Source organism: Drosophila yakuba, chromosome X (assembly GCF_016746365.2).
Source record: "Drosophila yakuba strain Tai18E2 chromosome X, Prin_Dyak_Tai18E2_2.1, whole genome shotgun sequence".
Taxonomy (NCBI): domain Eukaryota; kingdom Metazoa; phylum Arthropoda; class Insecta; order Diptera; family Drosophilidae; genus Drosophila; species Drosophila yakuba.
In genome coordinates this window covers 2,440,809-2,468,266 of record NC_052526.2, presented here as the reverse complement: position 1 = coordinate 2,468,266, position 27,458 = coordinate 2,440,809, and the positions used below count along the sequence as shown (strand labels likewise).

Below are 27,458 nucleotides of genomic sequence, written 5' to 3'. Positions count from 1 at the left end.
GCAGACTTTGCCGCGAATTTCCAGTCTGATTTTCTCATTTGAGGAATGATTTAATAAGCTCGAGATTAATTATAGCAAAGTTGGTTCTTTATTTTACACCGACGTTGTTTGTCTGCCCCAGAAGGGATTGAATTAGTGCCCCCTTTTTGCGTTCAAGATGGAGCTTGGGAGCTTCCAGCGACCCGCAATTCGTTGTGCGTACTTTTCCGGGCTCTAATGGGCTGTCTGTCGTCCTGCGAGATGGTAAGGTGGCAAGATGGTAAGATGGCAAGATGGCTAGATGGGGAATAAGGCTGGCGAGAAGGCGACGATGCCAATCCATCCCCGAGGGTCCTGCCACATATCCAACCCGGGCATACGGGATCACACATACGGCAAGTTAACGGCACCTCGACTCCTAGACGAAGTCGTAGTCACAGTCGCAGTCGCAGAGTCGACATATTTCACGTTGATGTATGGTTTAATTACATTTACGTGGCTGTTATACGGCCGGAGCTCCAACTTAATGGAGAGCTGACTGGGAGTCCTGAAGTGGCCGCCTGCACAGCGCGCAATTTCAGTAAAATTAGCAAGTGCTACTGGCTAAATATATCTATTAATCAGATAAATTCGAATTTATAGAACTATAACTTATAAATATATTTATTGCTGGTTTCTTCTTGGATTAATAACTTATTACATTTGGAAAACATTTTAAATGCATATTTTTGAGCCATCTTCATTTTAGATAGTTTAATTCTGGCACTTTGTATGTGGTTTATTAAGTTATTGTAATGAATATTAATACACCTTATTTTGCGGTGCAATAAGACGCGAGGTCGGATGGATAAGTTGGCTGCTGTGTTGTTGGATTCCCGCGTTTTTTTTTTTTTTTTCTTTTTTGGGGGACGGGAGACAGCTGTCTTTCAGCGCTTTTGTTTGGCTGTCGTCGCCGCCATTAGAAGACATCGCGATAGGCGCTTTCATAATTATCCTGCACGAAAGTTATCCACCGTTGCCTGCAAGGATTTCGTGTGGTGGTAATGGTGGTGTTGATGGTGGTGGTGCTGGTGCTCCTGCCGACCCGCGGTGAACTCCTTTTCATGAGCTGCACGTCGTCGCTGGCAAACTTTCGCCTTCACCTGGCGGCGTTCATCCTACGATGAAGTTTTCACGCTCCGCAGGATTTTCGGGCATCCTCTTCAACCGGAGTAAGTAAAGTGCTGTCTCCTGGGGGGAAGATGGTATGGGCATTGCCATACCAGAGTCTCACCCACTATCGCCTCGGGTTGTGGGTTAAGTGCTTAGATTAGGTTTTGTGGATCTTTAATTGATGTTAAGCGGCGAGTTGATGTCAAGTTGCAACTCGCGCGCCTCTCAGCCTGTCACGCTGTTTGCTCCATATTTTCCACACGCACAAATACATATATATAATACTTGTTTATATATGTATGCCTGCGATTCGTGCTTGGTATCGCTTTTCCCGGCACCGTTCAATTTTCCATTTTAATGCCGGGAAAGTGCCATGGCGACTCATGAGAAGGCAGCTTTGCTCGGGTAAAAAATGGGGGAGTTCTTAGCTTGGAAAAACTGCAGGGTTGAAAAGAGAGAGGTGGTCTTGTTATGGGCCAAAGCCCTCAGCTGCTTAATGAGACTGAATAACCTGCAAGTATACAATTTTTTTAATTCCTCTCTTTATGCGAATTTAGTTTTGAGCCATCGAGAAGGGGCTTTTAATAAGACTATTTATACATATATTAATGATTAATGATGGCCAATATAATTTGGCACATCATCTTCTTGTTGTCAGCGAAGAAACCTTTGGCTTGAACTTTATTGAACAGTACTTTTAAATCAATTTACCCTGTCTCCTTTACATTTCGCCCACATCTTAACATTTCCACCCCTCGAACCTTTTTTTTGCTGACTTTTCTCGTTTCTTCATTAAGCTTCTCTTCATCAATTCAGCTGAGCAATTACCTCCGACTTGGCCATTTTCACTAACCGCAACTGTGACCGCACTTCAACTTCATTCAACACGCGCACAAAAAAAAAAGAAAAACGAAAAGAGCACGGGGGAAAATGAAAAATAAAAAGAAAAGCCCGGCTTGCTCTTAAATGTCGCCGTTTCTCAACTTCTTTCGACGCTTTCATTAATGGTTTTGGCTTTGATTTTTCACCATCTCTTTACCTGTTTTCCTCTCCCGATTTTCCCCTTCTGCCCCCTTTTTTGCACCCCCTATAATTTTCGGACTCTGCTTCTTCTTGTCTGGCTGTTTCGTTTACTTTTCAGCAGATTTTATTTATTTATGAGCAACTTGACTTTAATTAATGTATTTATCGCTTCAATAATTCGAATACAACTTTTCCCGCCACCCACCAACCACCACCCACAGTTCGCTTTTAACTCAATTATAGCCAGCACTTTTCCCTTTGTGCCTTCTCTTTGGCTTAGGGTTTTAAACTAAGTTTTTTTGTTTTTTTTTCTTTCACTTCTGATTGTTTCCAACAAAATGCAATAATGAGCTTAATTTTCCCGCTTTTCCAAGCCACCCAACCCTACACACAAAACCACACACATGCGAACGGAAAACTTTGCCATTTGGCCAGTTTAGAGTTGCTCAATAGAAAATCCTTGTTTGGTTCTTTGTGATTCACATTTTCCTTTGGCCCACCGTGAAATGAAAACAAAATAGGCCATTCCATACATTTCATTTTTCATTTAATTTTAAAGTTGGTGTTTTAAAATTGTCCTTAATAACTCTTGTCATAATTATGATAATAATTTCTGTTTTCCTACCATTTTCCCGGTGTATTCGCGTGAAGTTTATGTGGTGGAAAACTTACGCTTTTCCGCTGGTCAGCGGGCCACCATCGTTGTTAATTATATTGCGCCGGGTGTCAGTTGCCTGTCACTGTCCGTCCGCTCTTTGCGCTTTTCCAGCTTTTCCAGCTTTTCCCGCTTTTCCCTTGCTGCTCTCGACTGCGGCTCAAAGCATTTTCCATGGCGTGTGTTGTGCATAAAAATTCGAGGAGCGGTGGTAAAGCGATGAAAACAAGTTTTCAAAAGTCTGGCATAATAACCCGTCTCCCGCCGAACCGAACTCCACTTGAAACGGCAGTCAATTAGGCACAGAAGAGACCTGTCCTGAATACAACCCCCTTCCCCACCCACCCCTGGAAGATTGCCCTGAAGAGCCCCCATCCCCCGCCCATGTCTCGTAAAATTATGCGCACTTTGCATTTACATTTTGTGGTTTTTGGAAAACGAGAAACGAAAGTAAGTTTCTTGGGCTTGGGCTCTGTGGGACACAGAACTTGGCTGGCTGGCTGACTTATTTACTTAGTTCGCTGAGCGCTGAATTTGAACGAAATCATTTGTGTCTTAAGCGCAAATGAATCACTTAAGTTGAGGACAACCGAATAACAACAATAATAATAATATTAAGGGAAAAGGCACGGCAAGTTGGAAAATGGAAATGGGAAATGGTAAATGGTAAATTTGTCGTTGTTCTGTGGCTCAAATTGTGTCCCGAAAAGAACTTTTCCAACAAACATTTTTGAAACAATGCTGTGGCCCACAAAAGGGGCGGTTTAGATTGTGGGCGAGTGTGGGCGTGGCCGTGGCACGTGCCTAATAGAAAAGCGATAAGCAACCCCCTCTCCATCGACTCCAGTGCTGACAACTTTTCTATTTTCTAGCCAAATTGAGGTTTTTCCGGACGTAAGCCCTTTAATATCTTTGCCCCTTTTGTTGGTACTTTTAATTGCACTTTTTAGATGCGAAATGAACTTTGAAGGATTGCTAATAATATGGTATCACAGTAGAAAGTTAGCTTCATGAAATATATTATTTGCTACATCCAACTAGGATGTTCAGCTACTTGAAGTGGATTTTTAGCTACTCCAATGCGGTAACATTATCCAATTGCCAAATTGCCAGCACTGACCTCCAATTGGAGCTCCAGTTGGAGCTCTGCCGCTGCTCAGATAGTCAGCGATGCGAACGCGCTTATTCCGTGGAGACTCATTCAAAAAGGTCACCACCACCTAGCCCACTGATTCCCATTTTGTTGGGAGCGCTGGGGGGGGGCGTGGCAGTTGGGCGGCCGAAGGTCAAGGGTAGCTGAAAATAATGCACAGGGAAAAAATAGGGGAAGCTAAATTCGGGAGCTTGATGCTCAACCAAGAGCGTGAGAACGAAGGCAATGGAGAAATGAAAAATAAGCCAACTGAGACACGCCTCGGCGGTCACAGGACCACAAAGGAGATTCGGAGGGGGTGGGGGAGGGGGAGGGGCAGTCGGTGACTGTAATATGATTAAAAGCACCTCATAATTGTGGTCAATAGAGGGGAAAGCGGGGTGGAAAATCCTCCGCCGCAGTGGGCGTGAAAAGTGCGAGGGGCACATTTTTGAATGGAAGGTGAAAAGTGGGTTGTGCAGCGAAGCGATAAGTGAGAATAGAGTGAATTGTAAAGCTCGGGAAAAATATATATGTATGTACTATATAATCTCTGCGGGCAGCGGTTTTCAGTATTTAAACAATCGAAAGTTAAATATTGAATTACATTGATGCTCCGCAAATGAAATTGGCTTAAAGGAAAATCGCGAATTTTTAAATAATCAAATAAAGTCTTTTATTTCGAATTCCGAATTATTCTTAATTCATTTAAATCAGCAATTTAACTTAAAACTGCTTTTATTTGATTACCAATTAAAACGTGTACGTAATTTTGGTTGCCTGCCCGACTTAATATACATAGTTCATTTTTGAATTATAACTTGTTTCATTTACCCATTTTCCATCACTGTTGATGTTAATATATAAAGGGAATAATTTACCCGATACGCATTAATTGCACTTGCACGCGCCGAACTGAAGAATTTATAACTTATGGTGCATTTTCCAGGGCGCAAAGTCGACATCATCGCCTTAAAATTTTCCGAATCGAAGCGGCAAAGTGAGAAAGTGCGAAAAGCATTGTGGCGCAATGGGGAAATGTTTGTATGCGGAGTATATGTATGTGTATTTGTATATGTGGTGCATATAAAGCTGCGCTTATTTCACTTTTCCACTTTGCTGCCATTTCACACATACACATATAGTACGCAGAGTTTGCCGAGAAGAGGCCAGTTGAAAATCCCAGCCATATAAACTTATACAAATGACATCCGGTGCGCACACACACGCACACACATGCAAAGCACACACACATACACACACAGATCCAAAGACGACCTTTACGGTACCGCTCATTGTTGAATGATGTATGAAGCTTTTGGGGCGCCACACGTCCAAATTGTTGGCTCCACACTTAGAGAACCAGAGAACCCTATGCTGCTCCGCCGTTCTCCCCACTTTCTCCCCAATCTCTCTAGCCCTTTCCACTACTTTGGCCATTGAGTCTCCTCCCAACTGCTCCCTAAGAAGTTAGAGGCACGCAAATACCGCAATTGGAAGCGGTCGAGGTGTAAAATCATGTTTGGGCATCAAGCGGAATTAGAGAAAGATGGACGTGGTGTATGGGTGGAAAATGGTGGAAAGTGGGCAGGTGAGGAGCGGAAAACGTGGGCTAGAGAATTGGGAATTTGGGTCGCCGCCGCCTGGCACAGTCACAGTCAAAGTACAGTGGAGATTACCCACGCCAGAACGGATGCATTGTCTATATGCCGAAATATTTCACAATTATAGACATTGCATGCAAGTGAAGGGCACTGATAAAAGTAATGACTGAATGACTTAGAATTCCAATCAAAATTAAATTTTTTTTTTTTAATGTCAAATTGTATTTGGATTAAAATATATTTCGAATCCTATTGAAGTAACATTGTGTATTTAAAAAGCAAATACCCATGAGATTTCTTGCAGTGCATCCCGCAGCCAAGTACACAGAAATAGTGAAATGCAGACATGGAAACACTCATAGACAGAGTTGCAATTTATATTTGATTCGAGGCATTCGCTTCGGGTCGATTAGTTGCCGCCGATGTCACCGCTCGCCTCTAAAATCCCCTCACCGCACCCCTTCAACGCCCTGTTTGCCCACCGCTATATACAGGCTTAGCCCACCGCATGCCACCTTAACCCACAGCATGGCGTAGAATGTGCAGTCCACAGCACAGAGTACAGAGCACAGAATACGTATACGCATGGTATGCCCAACACACTCAGCGAGTGCTGCTCGTTACGGCAAGCGTATCAATTTGATCATGCGTGTCCTTTTGCCTCCCGATTTTCCAGTTCCACTCTCCTCTTTGCGTGTGTGAGTGGTGTGTATGTGACTGTGTGTGTGTGTGGGTGTGTGGGTGTGTGTTAGGGGGCTAAATGCCGCAAATTGAAATATGGTTTTCGATTTTCAGTTTATATGCAGCCATCTATAACCAAAACCCACACATCTGTATATCGGCTTTCGATGTGAGTGTGTGTGTGTGTGCGTGTGTTTGTTTGTGTGGGCGTTTTGCGCTGGTGTTTGCCTCTCTGTTTGTATTTGAATTATTTTATCATCTTTTCGTTTACTTTTCAAATTTCAAGTCGTTTGCTTAAGAGCGAGTCGAAACAGGAATCGAAAAAGGAATCGAAATCGATGTTCCACATGAGCGATTGCTAACGTACTTTTGGATATCATTTTAAAATGTTTTGAAGGAATCGTTAGGTTTTCCGATACTTTTTGAATCGATTTATACGAATTTTTGAATGGGTTTATTTGAAAGTTTATAAACATTTAGAACGACTTAAGCTAGTTTTATCCATTTAAGATTAAGAATCCATAGGTAAAGAATGAGCATATTCAAAATTTATTCAATCGCTCTGCTGAGTGTATTAACTTAGTCGCTGATTGCTTTTCGGTTTTTGGGAGCAGCCCGCAGTTGCGCTTTGTGCTTAGTTTGTTATTAAATAAAGGCTTAGTTGAGTGGTTTTTTTATGTGTCCATATGTGGCAAACGAAAGCACACACGCACGCACAAGCACCCAAACCAACACACTCACACTAACACTCGCAATCACACTCACACTTTCGCACACCCGCAAAAGCGACCACCAGCCCATTGTCATATTAAATCATACAATTGGTCAGATGCCCCAAAGCTAGTAACCAAAAAAAAAAAAATAAAATAAAAATTTCCCTTTTTTTTGTAGCCACATGCTGACACATTTCGCCATTCACTTTTCACGCTCACCCACACAAAGACCGCTTTTGATTTCGCTACTTTCGTTTGCGTGTGTGTTAGTGTGACTGTGCCAGATGCGCGAGAAAATAAAGCGAAAAATTTGCATGCCTACACAGAGAGAAATTTCCATATGATTAAAAGGCGTTCAAATAGCAAGTTCCACTTTTACGAAACATCTGTGGTAGCAAAGTAAAACTTCAAGTTATCTTATTATATTTCAATTTTAGGGAATTCAATCATAAGGGTGTCAGCGAGACAGAACTATTTGAAAATTCAGCGAATTTCGTTTAGTGTATTGTTCTCTCTTGAATCCTCTTCTCTTTTTTCGCTCATCCCATTTTTGTTCGGTTTCTTTCCCTATTTTTTGGTGGCTTTGCTGCTTTATAGACTTTTCGATTTGGCTTAGCATGTGTGCGTAACCGTTACGGTGTGTGTGTGTGGGTGCATGGATGTGTGCGTGCCTGTTTGTCTATTTTGTCGTCCGTGTCGGTTTTAGTTGCCAATAGGCGGCTTAGCTAAATTTGCATTTATTGTTAAAATGTTTCATTTCATTTCATTTATTTGGCCAACACAAAAAAAATAAAAATAAATAAAAAAACAACACGGCAAAACTGAAATCCATGCGAAAATTGGACACGTGTTTATATGCGTGTGTGTGTGTGCGTGTATGGGTGTGTGGGTGTGTGGTTCGGTCTATTGGTTTTTTGGCTTTGGATTATAACAAAAATTTGGGGACAAGTGTAAAGGGGCGTGTGGAAGTGGGCGGGCGGTTAAATGTTTGCACTTTTGACTTTTCCCATGCAATATTTTTCGGGACTCGACAGTTTGGGGCTTGTAGGTGAGTGATTGAAGTTGATTTGCCTTTGTTGAATACTTTTATTTTATGCGGTACAGTCCCGTCTGGTCAGCAAAGTCATCAACTTTTGCTCCATTGCATTCCATTCACATATATATTTTTATTTCATTTGTGGGGGGCGCCAAAAACACAGTTTTGTGGTGCGCTGAAAAACGATTATATTATTTTGTGGCCAGCAATGATTGGTTTTGTATTTAATAAAGTAAGGTGTTATAAATGGGGCTTTAATAAAATTTTTTGTTAATTAAATTGTTTTTTTTTGGGTTGTCGGTTACAATTACTCAGTTCCTTAGCGAAGAAACCTATTTAATTCATTTTATTTGGAAGGTATTTTAATTGGCAATTGTTTACTTAAGGTCCTAACATTTTTTGTTACAGCTGTGCTTGTTGGTATTGTTTCTCCATCTCCCCAAAACCTGCCAAGTTCTTGTTGTGTTGTTGTGATTTTCCTTTTTCCTTTGAGGCTATTTCTTTCTTTTCCTTTTTGTGCTTTCCCCCTAGCTTTGCTTGCCTTTTTGCAACTCACAATCAATGTGTCCAATTAGGTTCTCAGTTTTTCGGGTTACCTTCCAGTCGAGTGGAGCCGCCTTCCCACCAAAAGCCCCGAATATCCTGTAACCTGTTGTAGCATAACTCAATTTCGGCTTAAACAACAAACCGAATCGAAACGAAACGAAACGTATACCAAGTGAACTGGAAACGGAACCAAAGTGCAATTATATCCCCTAACCCCTACAGAAAAAAAAACAAAAAAAAAAACAGTCAAAAGGAAGGGAGAGGAAACTGCGTCAACACGTGACTGACAGGCCAGAAATAAACAAAATGTAGCTCCGCTTTGTGCCAAATCCCACAGCATACTTTCTGGGGTTTTCCCCGGATGCCCAATGCCCGATGCTCGATGGTCGATGCTCGATGGTCGGTGGTCAGTGTTTCGGGTGCATTCTAAAAGGCATTTCCCATTGCATTTTCATTCATCGCTCGTAATTGTGGTGTAAAAACGAGGCATCAAAGGAGCGGTTCAGCTATGTGGAGAACTGAAAGGCAAATGGCAATAACTGTCATTTCCTGGCGACCTAGTAAATTCGCCTCAGCTCTCGAAGCTCGAAGCTCTCAAATGAAAATTGCTGACCTCTGCCCAGGCCCAGACCAAAAACAAAAATGAAAGCAAAGGAAAAGGAAAGGAAAGGGGGATGGGAGCCCAAAAGGATTTGCCTCCTCACATCACGTCCTTCGCCACCACGCCTCACACATGTGCAACAATTGTAATGGTCTTCGTGTGGAGGCAATGCATAATTTGTTATCTAAATTCAGGTTGTCTATCGGAATGCTCGCAATGCTATACTGATTAAATTTCGCTACCTCCCCCTTACATGCACACTCACAGACACAGACACACACACACACATACAGTAGTCGTACACAGACAGGACTTGCATTGAAAATAAAAACCCCCAGCTCCTTAACACGTTTCATAGCATTGAATGAAGAACGTGCTGGCTACATATGCGAATCGTTCGCAGCCAGATGTACGCGAGTAGCAACCGAAACTGTCCGTGCCAGTCTCATTCGCATTTTCTGGCTCTAATGCCTCCGTCTTCCAATCCTCCCCCCAACTGCAGGATCCATTACAGTGGTCCTGGATTAAATTAGGCAAGTGCTTAGTCTCTTTAATTTGAAATAACTGGGCTGAACTAGGCCGAATTTCTGCGAGTATGCTGCAAAAATTAAACGCTTAAGCTCACACATTTTTGATGAAGTATTTATGGTTGCATACTTTCAGACACTTTGTCAAAGGATTATGCATTTTTAAGTGATTAAGTGTCTGTAAATCTGCATTTATCTGCTTTACATCCCACCCTTGGGATTCGGGTATTCAGACATTCAGGTATTACATTTCAGGCGAATATTGTCCGAAGTTCATTAGGAGCATTTGTAGTGCATCTTACCATTTCGGTTGTGGTTTCCTTCTCGGTTTCCTGCTGCAGTTTGTCTCACGGTGCGGCTTTCGTTTTGGTTTTTTGGTTTTCGGGGCCGCCGATTCCGATTCCATTTGCCATTCGCCATCTCCCTCGCGCGCCACTTGCTGTCCCTGTCTCGGTTTTGGTTTCCTCACTGGGGCCATGTAATTTCAAGTGGCGTCTGGATGTGGCAGGAAAAGGACTCGGTTCTCAGCTTGTTTATGCATTTGCAGCGGGCCCGCAGAAGCAACAGTCGCAGATGGACCCCGCCCACTTGCCCGTTTGCCCACTTTTACTTCGATATTCCGCACTTGCTTGTTATTTTTGCTTTTGTTGCCTTCCTTTTTATTTTTTGTGTTCCACCACGTACTTCGTTCGCTCTCGATGATGCAAAAGATTACCAAGTTGTTGGCATGTGGCAGCGGCCGAAAGCGGAATATAAACTCAACTCAGCTCTCATCTCTTAGCTCTATGCCTGTGGGTCATTATGCAGGCCCCAACCGCATCCGCAGCCGCATCCGCATACCCGAATATCCGCATTCGTGTCCGCTTTTTGGTGGCCGCAAACCGTCAACGAGTCCAGCGGGCTGACAGCTTGAGGCACACTTTTTATATCCCTTTTCTTATTATTTGTATTTTATTCGGGCTGCTATCCATGGGTATCCATGTCTGCGGTTTGGGTCTTGAGCACCCCAAAAGATTTATTTATTGCGGCTTTTAAACTCCGCAAGGAGTGAGTGAGTGAGTGAGCCCAAAAGACACCCAAATGCCGAAAACACCGTAGTCCGTAGACCGTAGTCCGTAGTCTGAAGACGGAAGGCGTGACTGGCGTGGGGTACTGGCCATCAAATTGGGCACGATTCTATCGCACTCCGTTTATCCGTTCGAAATGTTTGACTGCGGCATCACGCTCCGCATTCGATAAATGATTTGGGTGTACTCCGATGCCAGCTACCTATAATTTATTGAAAGTGCATTTCAATTGATTTGGGTTCGATCAGGTATTCTGGTTGCGGTAGCAGATTCTTTAATTTATGATTTATACCATACTTGAAGCACAGACACTGTCTTACTTAAAAACTAAAAACAAGGAAAAATCGTTAGCATTGGTTGTAATATACATTTTTCATTGAACTCGTTTTCCTGATTTTTTCCTCAAAAATATTTAGTTATTTGGCCAAAAAATTGGATATAATAAACCAAATCTAGATTGTGATACATCTTTAAACTCGTAATTAAATTTCGAATCAAATAGTGTTTTCTCCAGAAAAAAAATTTTTTTTTTTCAGTTTTTGCCAATTTTTATGGTGTTACCCCTTATAAAATATGAAAAAATTGGTTTAAAAATTAATTTTCCTTAATCCGTCAAAATGAGAAAGCTGTCGTTAGATTTGCTTATAAGCTGTTAAAAAAATTGTTCTTTGAGCTATGTATATGATAATTTTCGGCCAAGTTATGATGAAAAATGTTCAGAAAACATTGCGTTTTTAACAAAGGTTTTTTTTTTATTTTTTCTCTAAAAATAATTGGATGTTTGACCACTTTGAACTTAAAATTCGAACTTAACATACATATGTACAAATTTATTGTGCCAACTAAAAAGATTAAACTTTAACTTGGAGTTCCGTCTAGCATTTCGTGGTCAGCTTTGGGCTATTGACTCGAACTAATTGAAGGCCATTATATCCTGAGACTCAGTCTCAGTATCATTGTGTGGGGAAATACTTGAAACTTGTAAGTTTTTTTTTGTATTTTTTTTTTTTTTTTGGTGAGTGTGGAGGAGGGAAGGGGAGGGGGAAAGGGAAAACATTTGTGCGGGATTCTCGAGTGAAATGTTCTTTGGTGCTTGCTGTATCGCTGGCCTTGTGCCAATCAGTGTTTGCCTTCGTCAGTGCCACTTGTGGCAGCTGCACACATCTGCCCCTTCGTTCGCTTACACCGCCCACTTACACCGCCCACTTTCACCGCCCACCCCGCTTGGAATCGTACTCGTACATTTTTGTAAGTGCATCAAAATTCTTAGCATAAGACGTGGACTTGTATCTCGGCTTGTGTTTTCCTTTTTGATTTAGTTTTTATTTTTCCAGCTTCTTTTCTCACTGCACGTTGTTTTACTTTCTTTGCTTTCTTTACATTTTTCATGATTCTCTGTGCTCAGCATTTCTACGTTTTTTTTTTGTTTTGCTAGTTTTTTCCACCACCTCCCCTCTTTTTTTTTGTTTTGTTTGTAGTATTTGCTAGTTTTCCCACATTCTCTTTCCTATATATGTATATATATAGTATGTATATATATATATAATTTTTTTTGATGTTTGTTTGTAGTATTTTGCTGGAATTTCACTTGGTGAACTGAACTGTTCTGGCGTCTATTTCTTTCTTGCCACATTTTCATGTCGTTCTCTGTTTGGTTTTTATGTATTGCACAACAAATTTTATGTTGGCTTGGACGTCTTGATCCAAAAACACCGCCCATCAGCCCCTTAACCCTCGAGTGCCGCTACGTGTGCCCTAGAAAAATGCACAGAAAATTCTTCATTTGCGAGGGTTTCAATTGAATTTCGAGCTCCAAGTCCTTTACTCGTATGTTTTTACGCACACTGTGCACAATTGTTGTTAGCAAACAAATTGAAATCTTTCCTGATTTTAAATAGTTAAAGTTCATAAATAGAAGGATCTTTATGGAAATGTCACAATTAGTTGCTTAAAAACATTTCCGAAGTGTCGACAAATTTTTCCTCCATAATTTTTTCTCAGTGCCTGTGATAGGAGTGTGTGTGTGTGTGTGAGAGAGACCGGGCATTCAATCATTGCGAGACTCAACATGACGAAAGGATGCAGGACAAATGGCGGTGGAAATGCGGAGCGGGGGGGTGTGGCAGCTATCTGACTGATTTTCCCTGTACTCGTGCTGCCCCCACATTTTTTTTTTTCCAATTTATTTGCTTGCTCCACAAAATCACCAACTAAGCAATAACAACAAGGGGCGAACCTCTTTAGACGTGACTCTACGTTTCACTTTGCAGTGAAATTGTTTTTTCATTTCCATCTCCCAACCCCAACAGACACTAATGGGTTAACTCGAGTTGGTTACAATCTAACCCAAGGGCTCCTCAAGTGGGTTAAGCCTAAGCATTTGTACGCCCCCAACCCTTTAACCCGTAGTCTGTGCTTTGGGGCGGTGGGGGGCTCAAGTTCAGCAAATTGTGAGGATTTTTGTGAGTTATTGTTTGAATCCATTTGTGCGGATGCGAGGATTCGGATTTGGATGCGGTCAGCGGGGGCTGGTAATAGAATTAGGCAACTTCAGCTTAGGCAACCAGCTGGGGGATAATCAATTTGATAGTTTTGGTGTCCACCTTTGAACCCCTCGATTCCGTATTAGATATTAGGAATTCCCGGGATGGAATTGCAAAGGTTCCGTGTGTTTGTACAACGATGTGGGATGTGGATGCCTTCAAGATTAGGACAAAGAGGGTGTGCATTTTCGCCGAGTGTTTGTCCTTTTTGTGGGTAACTCTTTGTTTGCCAGTGATATACGCAGGCCATTTTTCGAAATAATAAACAAGTCTAATTGCGAGAATGTACACTTTTTGTCTGGAGTTGGTACTACATATTATAGCAAAAAAGGCATATTTATTTTTATAAAGTGGAAAAAGTAACAATAATTGTTTATGTTTATGCAAAATATAAGTGAAATGCTGGTAGAAAAAACCTAAGTAATTAACATGTTCTATTCATTTTATAATTTTTTATGTGTTACATTGACATTAAAGTGCGCTATGGTACTTGACGTAGTAATTAGGATGTTTGTTACAACAAATATGACTTTTATTAAATAGTTACAATTACATATTTATATCTATGATATATTTGTTATCTTTAACGTTAGTTCCTCTTTAAAGCGGCTGCTGTATTTGATGTAGTTATTATTTGCAGTTTCCCTGTGACATTTATGATCTTTTCGTGTCACTTAGCCTGATATATATTCTGTTTTGCACAGAATCGCATTTGTTTTTTATTTTTTACCAACTCCTTTTTGTTTTGGCAACCCGATTTTTTGTTATTTTGTTTTTGTTGCAGCCCGGGGCTTTATGGCTTCCACGGAATTTTTTGGTCTTTGCTTAACTTTTGTTTTCTGGTTCTTTATGACTCGTTGACCGCCCCAAACCGCCCCGCTGATCAGTTTTGGCCCCCCGTTTTGGTCCTCGGCCGTCCAGACATTTCGCCATCGCTCTCTGTACATTTCATTTGCAATTTACTTTTTGCCCTCCGGCCAACTTTCCAACGTCGGTGGTTTTTCCCGCACACAGCTCGTCATCAATCTCCTGCCCTCCGCATCCACGTTCTCCTCCGTATACTCCTCCGCCAGCGATCTCTCCATGGTTTCGCCTTTGGCCGTGCTCCAGTTTTTGTGCCATTTCCCAATTGCTTTCTGTGCGGTTTTGGCCATCCATTGTTGTTGCTCCATTCCCATTCACGAGAGGCTGCGAGGATGCTGGAGGAGGAACTGGATGCTTTTACGAAATCCTAGGCGTGATTTGCCGTTTAATTGTGCAGCAAGTTGCCAAAAACGCAATGAGTGAGAAATGGATATTTGGATATGTGACCCCCTTTGGCCTTCCTTTTCGCCCTGCCATAATGGTTGCTCTCCTTTCGGCTTTTCATTTTTTTTTCGACCAATTTTTCGAACTTTTTTTTGGCCCCTTCCCTGCCTCCTCCTATTCCACTGTGCACTCATGTCCTGGCAGCAGGACGAACTGCTAGTCAGCTTAGACACAAGAATCGTTTTTGGCGGCATGCGTGATGTGATGTGCTACCCTCTCATCCGCACTTCCATCGTAATGACTCTTTTATCGGCACTTGCAGAAATTTTGTGCCAATTATTTGCGAGAAAAACTGTGATAGTAACTTTGGTTTTTTGCTGAAAATATCAATCAACTATTCCTATCAAGATTTTACAGAAACAAGTGAAATGCAGTTTCAAATTTTCATTCATTTGGAAAGGCTAATTAAAGATTTAATGTTTTCGAACTTAATGAAATGCTGTGCAGCAAAGCAAACAAAAAAACACTTTCACTTAGATAATGAAAACATTATCTAAGCAGGATGATAAATTTTCCCATTCAGTCGATGTGCCCCTCTTTTCTGCGAGTGACCTGTCATCAATAAGGCAACAAACTTACAAACGGCAAAAGGACCGACTTGAACACGACGGACACTGGTTTGCACTTTCACAAAAAAAAAAAGCAAAATGGGGAAAAGAGAGGAAGTGGTTTGTATCAAATGGAGCGGTAGAAAGGATGCGATGGTAAGGGATGCGATCTATGGTCGCTCCATTTGATTCACCTCGTGCCTTCGTTGGGACGTGCGCAAATCAGTTGCAGGAAAATCTATCAAAATTCCGCAAATAACTGCACGTGTCCTGCGTGTGTGTGAGAGTCCTGTCGCATGTCCTGGAAAGTTACTTCGTTTCAATCAGGCATATTGGTTGTACACACACAACTCGATTTTGCGATGTCTTCTCGACCACCACCACCCAGCCCATATCCTCGCCATCTTAAAAGCATCTATCTTCGCGGTGGCACTTTCCCCGTGCTCCTTGCCCCATTCTCTGACTTGCCATCTTGAGTCCTCTTGCCGGGATTCCGAGCAGGACTTGGACACTTGGTTGGCTTCTCTTGGTTAGGCGCTGCTCTTGCATTTGATTAAGTGCTGGACGTCGTGTTTTGGTAAAGAAGCCGGAGAACCATCACCACCATCACCAGAAGCAGAAGCAGAAGCAGAACATGTGAACTTTCTCATTTGAGCTAATGATCCGTGTAATCTGCTTCAGTTTTCCCGCTTTGGCCCACTTCCACTGAGCTCTGCATACACGGAAAGAAATCAATAGCAACTCATCTGAAATTCATCAAATAATATGTTAATTATTTGAATGACACAGAAAAAAATCGTTAAAACGGTACGATTTAAAGAATTTGAAAGAATCTTTACCATTTTAATGTAATATAATTAAATATCCGCTTTTTTTTGTTGGTAATTAAAATCTTTTGTTTTAAATCAATTAAACATTCCTTTCCGCGTGTATGTGAAATTGAATGCGGGATGCCTGCTGGGAAAAGCTTTGCATAATTGGCATAAGTTTGCACTTAAGTCAGACTCAAAGGTAGCAACCCACACACACCCACACACAGGCACACACACACACACGTAATGCGTGCATACATGCGTGTTTCCCCACCTGTCCTCCCATCCATCCGCCATCGATGTTGCGCTCTTCTCACGGTAGATTTAACACACGACGGAGCGTTCAATAAATGTCAGCAATTAAAAGGGCAAAATAAATGTTGCACCGCCCCTAGGTGTAAGTGTGTAGGTGTAGGTGCTAGAGTGGGCGGAGTGGGGGCGTGGTTAAGCTGGCAAATGGCGTGGAATACAAGTGTAATATTTAAATGCCAAGATGACAGGGAATCGGAGCAAAGCCTAAATGGAAGAACGCAGAACAAGAGCGTATCTAGATACAGCATACAAAGCAAATTCAAAATAACACATAATTCAGAACCTGCGAGATTGAATGAATGGCGGTATCATTTTGACTGAAAATAAAATTCTGTCTAGCTGCTTGAAGAAATGAGTTCTTGGAATATAAGTTCCCAGAAATATACACGAATGTCATAATCAACATAGCATGTATACATGACAAATAATTATTAAATAATAACATCAAAAGCTAGTGCCGAAAATAATGCAAACAAATTGCGTTTCCATTTTTTGAACGAGTCAATATTTAACTGCATAAATTTGGGTCTTAAACCCAAAAATTGCATGAACTGCACGAAGTAAACAAAAATGTTAAATGCAAAGTGTAATAAAATAACACATTTTAGCGTTTAACAATGTGGTTTTTGCCAAATATTTGCAAATAAAAATGAAATATAATTAGTCTGCTCATAATCCTCATAAATATGAGCTAATTTTTGGGCAAAAACACTTTAAGTAAATCCCACCCACATAGTCGTGATTGATTCCGTTTGGTTTGGAGAACGTTGGGTAGCATTGTTTTGGTCTGTGGTCCTGCCACCTCCCACCACCCACCTCTCACATCATGATTGATGATGGCCCCGTTCGCCAGAAACTGCGCAAATTGGCAGGATAATCGTATTGGAGCTGGCTGTGGAATGCAGATTGGCATTTGGCAATGCGAAAAGCCGAAAATACTGTCGCATTAGGCTTGAGGTGAACCAAAAGTATTTCCATTCCGATTGCATGTCCTTGTGATTTTGCTTTTGCTCTCTTGCTTTTGCTCTTGCTCTCTTGCTCTTGCTTTTGGCTGCCATGATGATCCAGATATCAATTTCAATTGTGGGGCCAAAGAGAATTGATATGCAGATGCAATTACCAATTACCTCGCTTGATTTGCCTGATGCGTGTAGTTATTTCAACGGGCCACACACACTGAGCGAAAATTGTGTTATTACAGTTGGTGAATGAACGAATTTTGCAAACGATATACATATGCATTAATTTATGGGCAGTTCGCTAGGCCTTTTGAAATTTCTGAAAACAATAGAAATCAGACAACCCATTGTTTATTTGTAACACTTGTAAGCCGAAAACAGAGAAATTAATTAGGAATTACGTTGCTTTGTTTACACCAGCTGCTGCTACTCAGTTCCTCATTTTCAAATGCTAGAAGTGTTTTGTTTTTCCCTGTGCCCCACAACACAGACAATTTGTGTTTTACTTATCGCAGGACAGTATCTGGTCTCTGGTATCCCAAACAAGATTGAATGACGGGATATTATATGCCACAAACATGTGCGGCAACGGCAATTGAACATGTTTCATTAAATTCGGGGCGGTTTTTCGGGTGTGGAGTAAAACGTGCTGCGATGTCTTCACCTAATTAGCATTGAGGGCGGGTCGCCAAAAATGCAAGCCCAAATCATGGCCAAAAGCAGGCCTGACACTGAAACACTGTAACACTGTAATGGGGGCAACGGGGTGTCCTTAATTGAAGTGCCACAGGATTGGGATATGCGAGCAGTCCAGAAATCTCCACAAAAGGGATGGCACGTGCTAACCAGAGTGCGAATCGCTGTCGCATCGTATGAAGTCGGCAAGTTTTTGTGCTTGGGTGGCGCAATCTGTAATTTAAATGCCAGCCATCTTCACGTTTATCAGATTATTTGCGACAAACACTGCGGATACTCTACTCGTATATATATATGTGTGTGTGTGCAGATATGCTAATGTAAATGTGTGGACTGTGATTAGCAGGATAATGAGCATGTTTCATCCGCTGAAACTGAAAACCGATCTTTCGGCTGGTTTGTGTGGAGTTTGGTGCTCAAAAATATCTGTAATTTAATGTTTGACAGAAAACTTATTTGTAGATTCATTGAAAGGGAGTATTAGATATTTGTTTGGATTATATGTTATACGAACATTACAAACATTACTAATTATGCAATGGTAAAATGAACCACCTCTTTTAGCATTATGTGTAATATTCTGTACTCACTTATCGCCAGTGAAGTTTATATAAAAGGTATGTGAATGTGAATGCGATTTTCCAGGATATTACACATTTTCCTGTGGTAACTTGAAGCTGTTGACTCAATTACATGGTGTTTGCCGTGCAATTTGCGCTCTAAAACACTCACATCACAATTTTCATTTTCATTTTCATTTTGGGCCAGATTTTCATGAAAATATTTTGCATTTGCAGCACCCGGCGCGACAGGCTGTCTCATTTCCACTTTCACTTCCACTTCCACGCTCACACTCAGCCAACTGAAGACTGAAAAGGAGAAAATAAAGGTTGCAAAATAACAAAAAAAAGAAGGTTGAAGGCGGCGACAGGCTCGTAAAAGGGCGCTGCTGTACAGCAATAACAACATTTTATGACGGTCACATAATAAGATCGAAAAGACCCCGCCCACTTTCACACAAACCAGCGGCGCAGACGAGGATGCAAATTACGTGGCACATGAAGCGTCAAAGCGTTTGATTTGATTGTCAGCGGCAGAAGAGAAGGGAGGCGAATCGAATCGAGTCGTTTACCGCCCAAGTTTACACCTTCAACGGACCGACTGGAACAGATTGATTGATTGATTGATTGATTGATAGATCCATAGCCAGTGGTCGGAGGTTAGAGGTCAGAGGCAAAGGCAAAGGCAAAGGCAGCGACAGCGACAGCGGCACAATGAACAAGAAGTCGCCACTGCCGTTGGCGGCGTTTCTCGGCGGCGACGGCAGCGGAAGCTGTGCCGCCAGCGGCAGCAGCAATGTTGCAGCAACTGCAGCGGCAGCGGCGGCGGCTGCAAACGTTTCCGGCGGACGTGCTGGTCGCCAATCGTCGACGGGCGGCTCGTCGAGCGGCAGCGGCGGTTCAAAGTCGGAGAAACAGGCGGCAAGGGAGGCGGGCGGCGGTGGAGGCAGTCTATGCGGCTGCCAAAAGGCGCCCAAGTCGCACTGCATATCAGCAACAGGTAAGCAAAAAAAAAAAAAGAACAGTTTAAAAGACCCAAAAAAGTATGCTACTCCATGTGATAAAACACAGTGCGTATGAGTTATAAAATGTAATATTACTCATACGCCATGCCTTGTATGACAAGCTCTTTTTTGCACGAACGACATAGTCAGGAAATTATTTATATTACCATTTTTAAATTGCTTTATTAAAAATATTTATTGGCCATATATATGTTTAATACGCTGCAAGCGAAGTTTGTTTGCAGCATAAATATCGGTATTCATCATACGCCGTGTGGCCCAGCTCAATTATTTTAAATACGCCAGTTGGCATAGATTTCAAACCAACACACAAAAAGTGATTTAACACAGCTGGTGATATTTTAGATAAATTCAATTTTGAACGTTATAATGCTAAAAAAAAAAAAAACAGAAAAGGAAATGCGAGTTGCAATTAATGGAACCTTTGTGCTCGACAGGCGTGCTTTTGTTGGTGCTGCTCTACACGGCCATGGGTTCCATCGTTTTCGTGACCCTCGAGGGCGAACTGGAGGATGGTAACGCCCTGGAAACCGCTGTGGCCGCTTCCAAGCCATATCCCCGCACCGAACTAGCCAACGCCGAGATACGATCCAGGTACAGATATTAATTACTTGTTTCAGCTTTTTCTATAACTTACTTACATACTTTATGTACCCACAGAACTGTGGATCGCTTGTGGTCGATAACGGAGGACCTGAATATATTGTACAAGGAGAACTGGACGCGCCTCGCCGCGCAGGAGGTGCAGCTGTTTCAGGTGAGCATACCCGCCATACAACGGGCAATGTTTCGGGACACTAATTGAGCATTTCCTTGGCGCCCCTTTTCCAGGACACTTTGCTGCGGGCGGTGCGACAGTCGAAGGTTTATCCCCCCGGAGGAATCCAGTTGAATGCGCCCACACATAAATGGACCTACGCCTCGGCCTTTCTCTACTCCCTGACATTAATTACGACGATAGGTGAGTGAGTGAGAAGTGCCTTTCGTTCGTCCCTCCATTTGCCACCCTGGACGCATCGCTCATACGCCCCGTCTGCCACTAGTAAACACACCGCATACCCCGCCCGCCTTCAGGCTGTAGCCCTACCGCTCCCCCACGCCCCTCGCCCCTCGCCCATCGCCCTCGTCCACAGCGACCTCTTCCCATTTCCTTTGTTCGGCACTCCTTCGATTCTCTGGGCAATTTATTAGCCCGGGCATCTGACGTTTGCCATCCGAGCCTGCCAAGTGCATGAACCCCGTCACGTGTGCGTGTGTGCGTGAGACGTTGAGTGACCGCCCCGGACCAGCGATGTCCGCTCCACTGGCCATTACCCATTTACCGCCCTCTTGCCACCCACTTGCCACCCATTTACCACCACCCAACTGACCGCCCAAAGAACGGCTGCTGTTTTTAATTAACAAACTGTCAACTGACAGCATCGATTTGGATCGCTCGGCCTCTTGGCCACACATTTTTCCCCTTTCTTTTTTTGCGTTCAATATACGATTGCGTCTGCCTTCCTTTTTTTTTGCTGTCTGATTTCAATTAGTTGTAAGTAACCCGGGGGGCTAAGTAGTCGAGAGTCTCTCCGTGCCCTAATACAGAAAATATTGTTAAGATGCATGTCCATCGTTATTTAACATGCGGCCCAAAAAAGTGTGCACACACACACACGCAGCCCTTCTGCTCGAAAAAAAATTCGGATGCAAATTGAATTGTTGAGGGCCCAAAATATTAATTGGAAAAATAATTTGAAACTGCCAGCAAGAGGCTGGCTGGCCAACACTTTCATTTCCGGACATCGTAATTTGTTTATTTTCAAATTTTCATCCAAAATAATGAAGCTTATATTTATGACAACCAATTTGAGGCTGCCCTTAATGTTTTTCTTGAATTTGCAGTAATAGGAGATTTTCTACATGAAATAGGAAACAGCAGCTTGGGCATTGTATTTAAATTATATCTTCTCTACTTTGTGGAATTTTTCCGTTTAAGAATGTTTTCTTTAAAGGGACGGTTTTCAAAAGGCAGGCCCACTTTTGCCAGATCTTGGGGATATTGGTCACGTACGATTTCTTTTTTTGTCTCGGAGGGTATCAACTGTCGGATTTGTCATGGCATATTCAATTCACTGGGCAGCAAAAAGCTCAAAATGTTAAAAAAATAAAATCAGAGCGTGTTCCGCCGACCATAGGATAAATACAAAAAAAAAAAAAAAAGAGCACAGAAATGGGTGGCGCAGGAAATTTGGCGTGTGGTTGGTTGGCTGCCAGCACAAAAGAGCTCACAATAAACGCGCTGTTAAATCAATCGAATTTGTAGCAATCACCAGCAGAAACACACACACACCACACACCTACACCCGTACACCCCTACAGCCATCACCCTACACCTCCCCCGCTTAATGTGAATTGAGTTTGAAATCAAAACTCAATTTCGGCCAGCCGCCGGAGGGAAAACGGAGGGGGGGAAAGCGAGGGGAAGGTTGAGGGAGTGCTGCTCTAGCCGCCGGGAAAGCTATCAAAAATCTGTCTAAATATCGCCAGCCAGAGTAGTACAAACGCTGCCAGTCACGACTGTATGGCGGGTGTCATTGAAATTATTTTGACATCGTTTAGATAAAAGGGGGAAATTGGGGAAAACCAGGAAAACCAGGAAAATCAGGAAAACAGGGGCCGCTGAACGCTGAATGCTGAATGCGTGGTAGACAAGCTGGGCAACCTGCGGTTGGCAGTTGGGTAAACCAAACAACAGCGCCAGAAATACGGCTGCAATACAGGAGGATAGTGAGCCACAAAGTTTGGCCATCCATCCACTCGACAGGATCGGGGAACGGATAGTTTCCTTTGCCGCTCTGCCCCCAAATGTATCCGTTCGTTTCCCGTGAAAGTGTATGTAATTAAAGTGCTTGATGGAAATGCTCTTTCGCATTTGACAGTATAGTCATGTATCTGGTAAAGAGTTGAGGGGTTCATTAATTTACCTATTCATTTATCAGACTTTGATGTTTTTTTGGGAAAACGTGGCAAAACAAATTTTTGTGTAAAGCACATTACCCATTTATGTTTTTCAAACTACAAAGTGCTTATGTTCGATTTGTTGGCATTGCAATAACTTTACATATGCGCCGTATTTAAAATATAATATCTGTCAGTTGCCATGCTAAACGAGACAACTTGGCCTGAATGGCACATCAATCAATTATGAAACAATTTGTCCCCAAATTGCTAAGTGGGAAGTTTCGATTGTTTTCAGCTAATGTGTTTTCTATAAATAAGCCAAGTGGCTCCCGCTCAGTGCCAACAACGTGGAGAGCAAAGTGCTGGGGATAAATGTGAATGGCTCGAAATTGGTAAATCTGAAAATCCCAGCCAGACCATCCCGTCACCGTCACCTTGGATTGGGGCCAAAAACTTTTGCCCGGGGAATTGGGGTTGCGACTCGGGGCGGCATTCGATAAAACGATCGTCATGAGATTAAGTCGGCAGAGACAAGACCATTATGCAAAATTCCCATCGATTATCTGTTAAAGCCTTGCCAGGACACTTGGCTCATTATTCAATAATGAAGATATTTGGCCCGGCTTACACTCGAGTGTGTTTGTCATGGTTGCTAGATATTCGCCGTCGGTATTCGGATATTTAGGTACTTGGTTATAGCCATTGTGCTATTTTCGATGTGCACAATGGCCCACCTGTCTCCACCGGATGTCCTTCAATTAAAATCCACCGAAAATTGCCAAATTCTTGTGGGTGTGTGTGTGTGTGCTTAGCTCGTAAAACTAATTTCATTGCCTACTTATGTGGGCTAATGGCGTGAGGAAAATCCCATCCCTTGATATATGACATTTACAACTGCAAATTTATGTCGATCTATTTGCATTTGCTGCGATTTTCCAAATGTGCCTATCTGACCGCCTTATCGGTTGACACAATCCAGTCGTTCATTGTCTATTACCAGGAATAATTAATATCACGCATACGCCCCGTGCTGCGGTAATAAAATTAACACTTGCACTCATAAATATAAAACATGGTACCAATAAATACCACCGCACACACTCCATTCACTTGTGATTTATTCGCTAGTCATTGTGTGTATGTGTTTTGTTATCCACACTTACACACACACACATGCAGACCCTGCAATTTTCTGACAGCTGCGATTCAATTTGGCCAAATGCAGTGAGCCACCGCAGAACCCACTTTTAACCAACTAACTGCGGAAAAGTTGATAGTTTTTTGTTCTGGGGCATGGCATGTCATTAGGGCGGCGCTCTATTGTTAATTGGATTTGTCGCCGGTGCAGAATGAGAACTTTTTGCAGCACTTAATTGAGTCGGAAGCGCACGGCTATGAAAGGTGGTTGGTTGGTCCAGGAATTTGCCATATACTATTCTGTATACATCCTGAAAAATGGCAATCACAATTGCTAACATTTTCCATTTTCCTCGCTGTTTTGCAATCGATAAGTGAATGCAAACTGGCAGGAACACACTCGATTGGCTAACATAAATCTCTGGCAAATAAAGAAAGGCAACTACCCGCAAAAAAAGGGTGGAAAAAAAGAAACCCCAAACCACTATTCACTATTTACAACCCACTCTGACCTTCTTCGCGCTGTTGACCTTCAACGCTGCCAGACCATAAACTATTACCATCCGTGTAATGGCTTCGTCTGCCACTTCCGGTTGCCATTTTGAATTACAAATGGCTGTGCAATGCGGAGAAAGAACCGTTCGACTGAATCGCCATTTGTATTTCGTGCAACCGCCACACCCGCCACACCCGCTGCACCCTCACCTATTTGCATGACCAGCATTGTGCTCGATTGGCCCCTATTAACTTTATTAAATACTCTTGCCCTGCATTATATTCACACGAAAAACTCCCCGCCTCCCCCTCCAGCACAAACACTTGCGTTGCGCCATGATAGATGACACGTCCTCTGTTGTATTATTATTATTACATAATTTGTATGCCCGGAATTGTGTTTTGCCGGCCGGGTCGGCAACTATAATCATTTGCCACACGTGCCACCGAAAAATCTATGGGCTCAGCGCTGTTAACAGTGTTGGCCAAAATTGCGGAAACTAATTTGGCAGGATTTTCCTGAGCTCTTTCTTTTCTATTTTTTTTAACTGGGCCTAATTAGTTAGTGGCGCTTAATAAAAACATTCGGTTGAGAGGGCTTTTACATAATGACTAAGGGTTTTCGAATCACTTTTAGCTGTTCCCATGCAAAACTATCTTAATAACAAGTAATGCTTATCGTTGCTATGGCTAAAATACTGTAAATCGGGGGGATTCCTTTCGACAAGATGGACTTGTGAACTAGTTCAGGCTAGAAGTTGACAACACTGATTGAATTGTGGTGGGAGAGGAGAAAATAATATATTGCGCGGCAGTTTATTTTATTTTATTGCAACTCACAGCCTCATTTTTATGGCCATGGTCATTGAGCGTGTGTGGGTGTGTGGGTATCCCAGTGTCAAATATAAAACAAATAATGCCAAACGCGACAACAGCTACTACGACTAGAACAACAATATCGGCGAGGCAATCACAGATAAGTCAACATTCCGCTGGCATAGAAAAGTGGAGAAAGTTCGAGCAAAGTGGTGAGCTACGAAATAGCGAATAAATGAATGAGCGAATGAATGGCTCCACGAATAAGTGTCAAACGCCTACGCTTCGGCCATATAATGTGGCTCACACACACATACACACACACGCACATAAAGCGTTGAGTGGCCTAATGCGAGTGTAAATGTGCTGCCACATCACCCCATTCAAGCCAACCCCTCACTTTTCGACCCTTGACATACTGCATACATTATTAAATGTCTTCCTGTTCAACAGCAGTTGCAACAACTACAACCGTGACATGTGTCAAACACTGAAACGCATACTACTCAATTTTTTTTTTTTTTTTTTAGCAAAGCCCCCACCATCCCACCCCTTTAAAATCCACCCGTTTCGCCCAGTTTTTCGGCTAGTTTTTCATCTCTTGCAAACGCTTACTGCAGGCAATCAATCTCGCCAGTGGGGAAAATCCAGCGAAGTACAGATTATAGGAGAGAAAAGGGGCGAAAAAAAGGGAGCAAGAGTTGAAAGGGAAAGTGGAAATCTGAAAATATAAGGGCGACAATACTGGGGATGGGGCATCCTTAAAGCCTGTGGACTGAGATCGAGACACGCGCTCGCAGCTCACAAGGCCCCATCAATGGCTCTTTGTCTCTGTGGCTCTCTTGGGGATTTTGTCTTTTAATGCCGGATCCGGAAACACACACACACACACGCTAACGCATACGCACACCACCCACGCACCGGGGAACATGGTCCAATCAAGCGTAGCTCTTATTTCTGTGTGTAAATGTCGCCTATCAATGCTTAATAATGTCATAAAATCAAAAAGTCAGGCCAAGCGGGTGTAGCACAACAATCATGCGGATTTCTTACAAAATTACACGCGAAGAAAGAAAAATCCATAAAAGAAGCCGCAGTGTGAACATGCTCTCTTGGTTACTTTAGGATATTCTGAGCAACCGATCAGTGTGACCATGCTGCCTAAACATTGTTCTAAGAAATCGTTCCTATAATCGTTCGCGAATCTAAGTGTCAGTGTGATGAGACAGCAACTACTTACACTCAACAAATTGCATATACATATGTAGATGCATACTATCTGCATATGCAAACTGTCCCTATTTATTCTCTGTGTGCACATAGTACACATGCTCCATGGCTCAGCATACATACATATGTATGTATATGTGGGTACGCTTGTGAGTTGGTATGGAACATTTTTCAGGGCATGTGTTCGGGGTACCGTCGCCGTTCGAGTGGCCACTCTCCATGCTCCTTGACCTTGCCCCTTCCCCTTGCCCCCCTTGTCACAGCGCCCAACGAAGGGCTTGGGGGTCAACGGGGCTGAGACGGAGAACAGAGAACAGATTGCTTGAAGCGGGGAGTGCGAATCGCAGAACAAACTGTGAAATGGGGGAAAATGTTGCTGCGTTAGCTGGAAAATGTGCACGCCCCTACTGGCTCAGTCCGGGTCCGGTATTGGCTTGAGTTCGCATTTTTTATTTTATGCATATTTTCTTCGAGTGTTCGGCATACAGAAAAGCGCGCTATACAGCATGTGAGATGGTTGGCATCCGTTATGTCAAGTGCTTGACAAATCTTTGTACACTGGTAAACAGTCAGCGGGATTTGAATGTTTTAAGTTTGTCGCTGGCATAATTGAAATTTATTTTTTTGCTGAGCGTTCTGTGCTGCAGGCATCGATCGATATTAGATGTATATTCTTTTCAATGCAAGGTCAGAATCACTATTGCTTAATAATAATAATTTCAATAATGTTATCATACTAATTGTCATTGCGTTTGACAATAAAACATTGGAAACAAAAAGATGTTATCTTAATTGAAACTGTCGTTTTCACTTATCAAAAGTCCGGTTGCTTTATTTATTTACCGTCTGACCAAATAGTTTTCTATAAAGGAATTCTTTTTATTGTATTAAAAAATAGTTTGGCTCTGGTTGGGTAATTGAAAGTCGTTTAGTTTATGCTGTAATTGATGCGCCTAGTAGTAATCCGATTAGATGGAATTTCGCAACTAATTACCAACTTAAAACCAACTGCTTTTTTAACAATGTTCACATTGTCAAGCATAATTATATGTCAATCGAATTAAAACACCCTTTCTGTGGATAGGGTGTCTCACTTTCATTTAAGTCTGCACTCATAATAAATCTCTCGCCAAAGGGATTTGTTTTAAGACTGCATTAGATGTTCTAATCAAAGTAAGGACTTCCATAAAGCGAACGCTGCATCTTTTCAACTATCAATAAACTTTGTGAATTCTAGCTTTCTGCTTTTGATGTTCCATCCCCGATAAGTTTATTTTCATGGACGGATAACAATGACGAACTGTACAGTTTTGCCATATGAATTGTGACAAAATGCGAATGGCTTCCTCTCTCTCTTT

The 27,458-nt window shown here is 42.3% G+C and overlaps 1 protein-coding gene across 1 annotated transcript in view; it reads left to right on the top strand.

The window, feature by feature from the left end:
• LOC6524034 overlaps nucleotides 1–27,458 on the top strand; it is a 60,605-nt gene that overhangs the window by 25,146 nt on the left and 8,001 nt on the right. Inside the window, 4 exon segments of the mRNA XM_039376291.1 lie at nucleotides 18,692–19,454; nucleotides 19,917–20,073; nucleotides 20,140–20,236; nucleotides 20,311–20,440. Of these exon segments, the coding sequence (XP_039232225.1) occupies nucleotides 19,169–19,454; nucleotides 19,917–20,073; nucleotides 20,140–20,236; nucleotides 20,311–20,440 (670 nt within the window). The 5' untranslated portion in view covers nucleotides 18,692–19,168.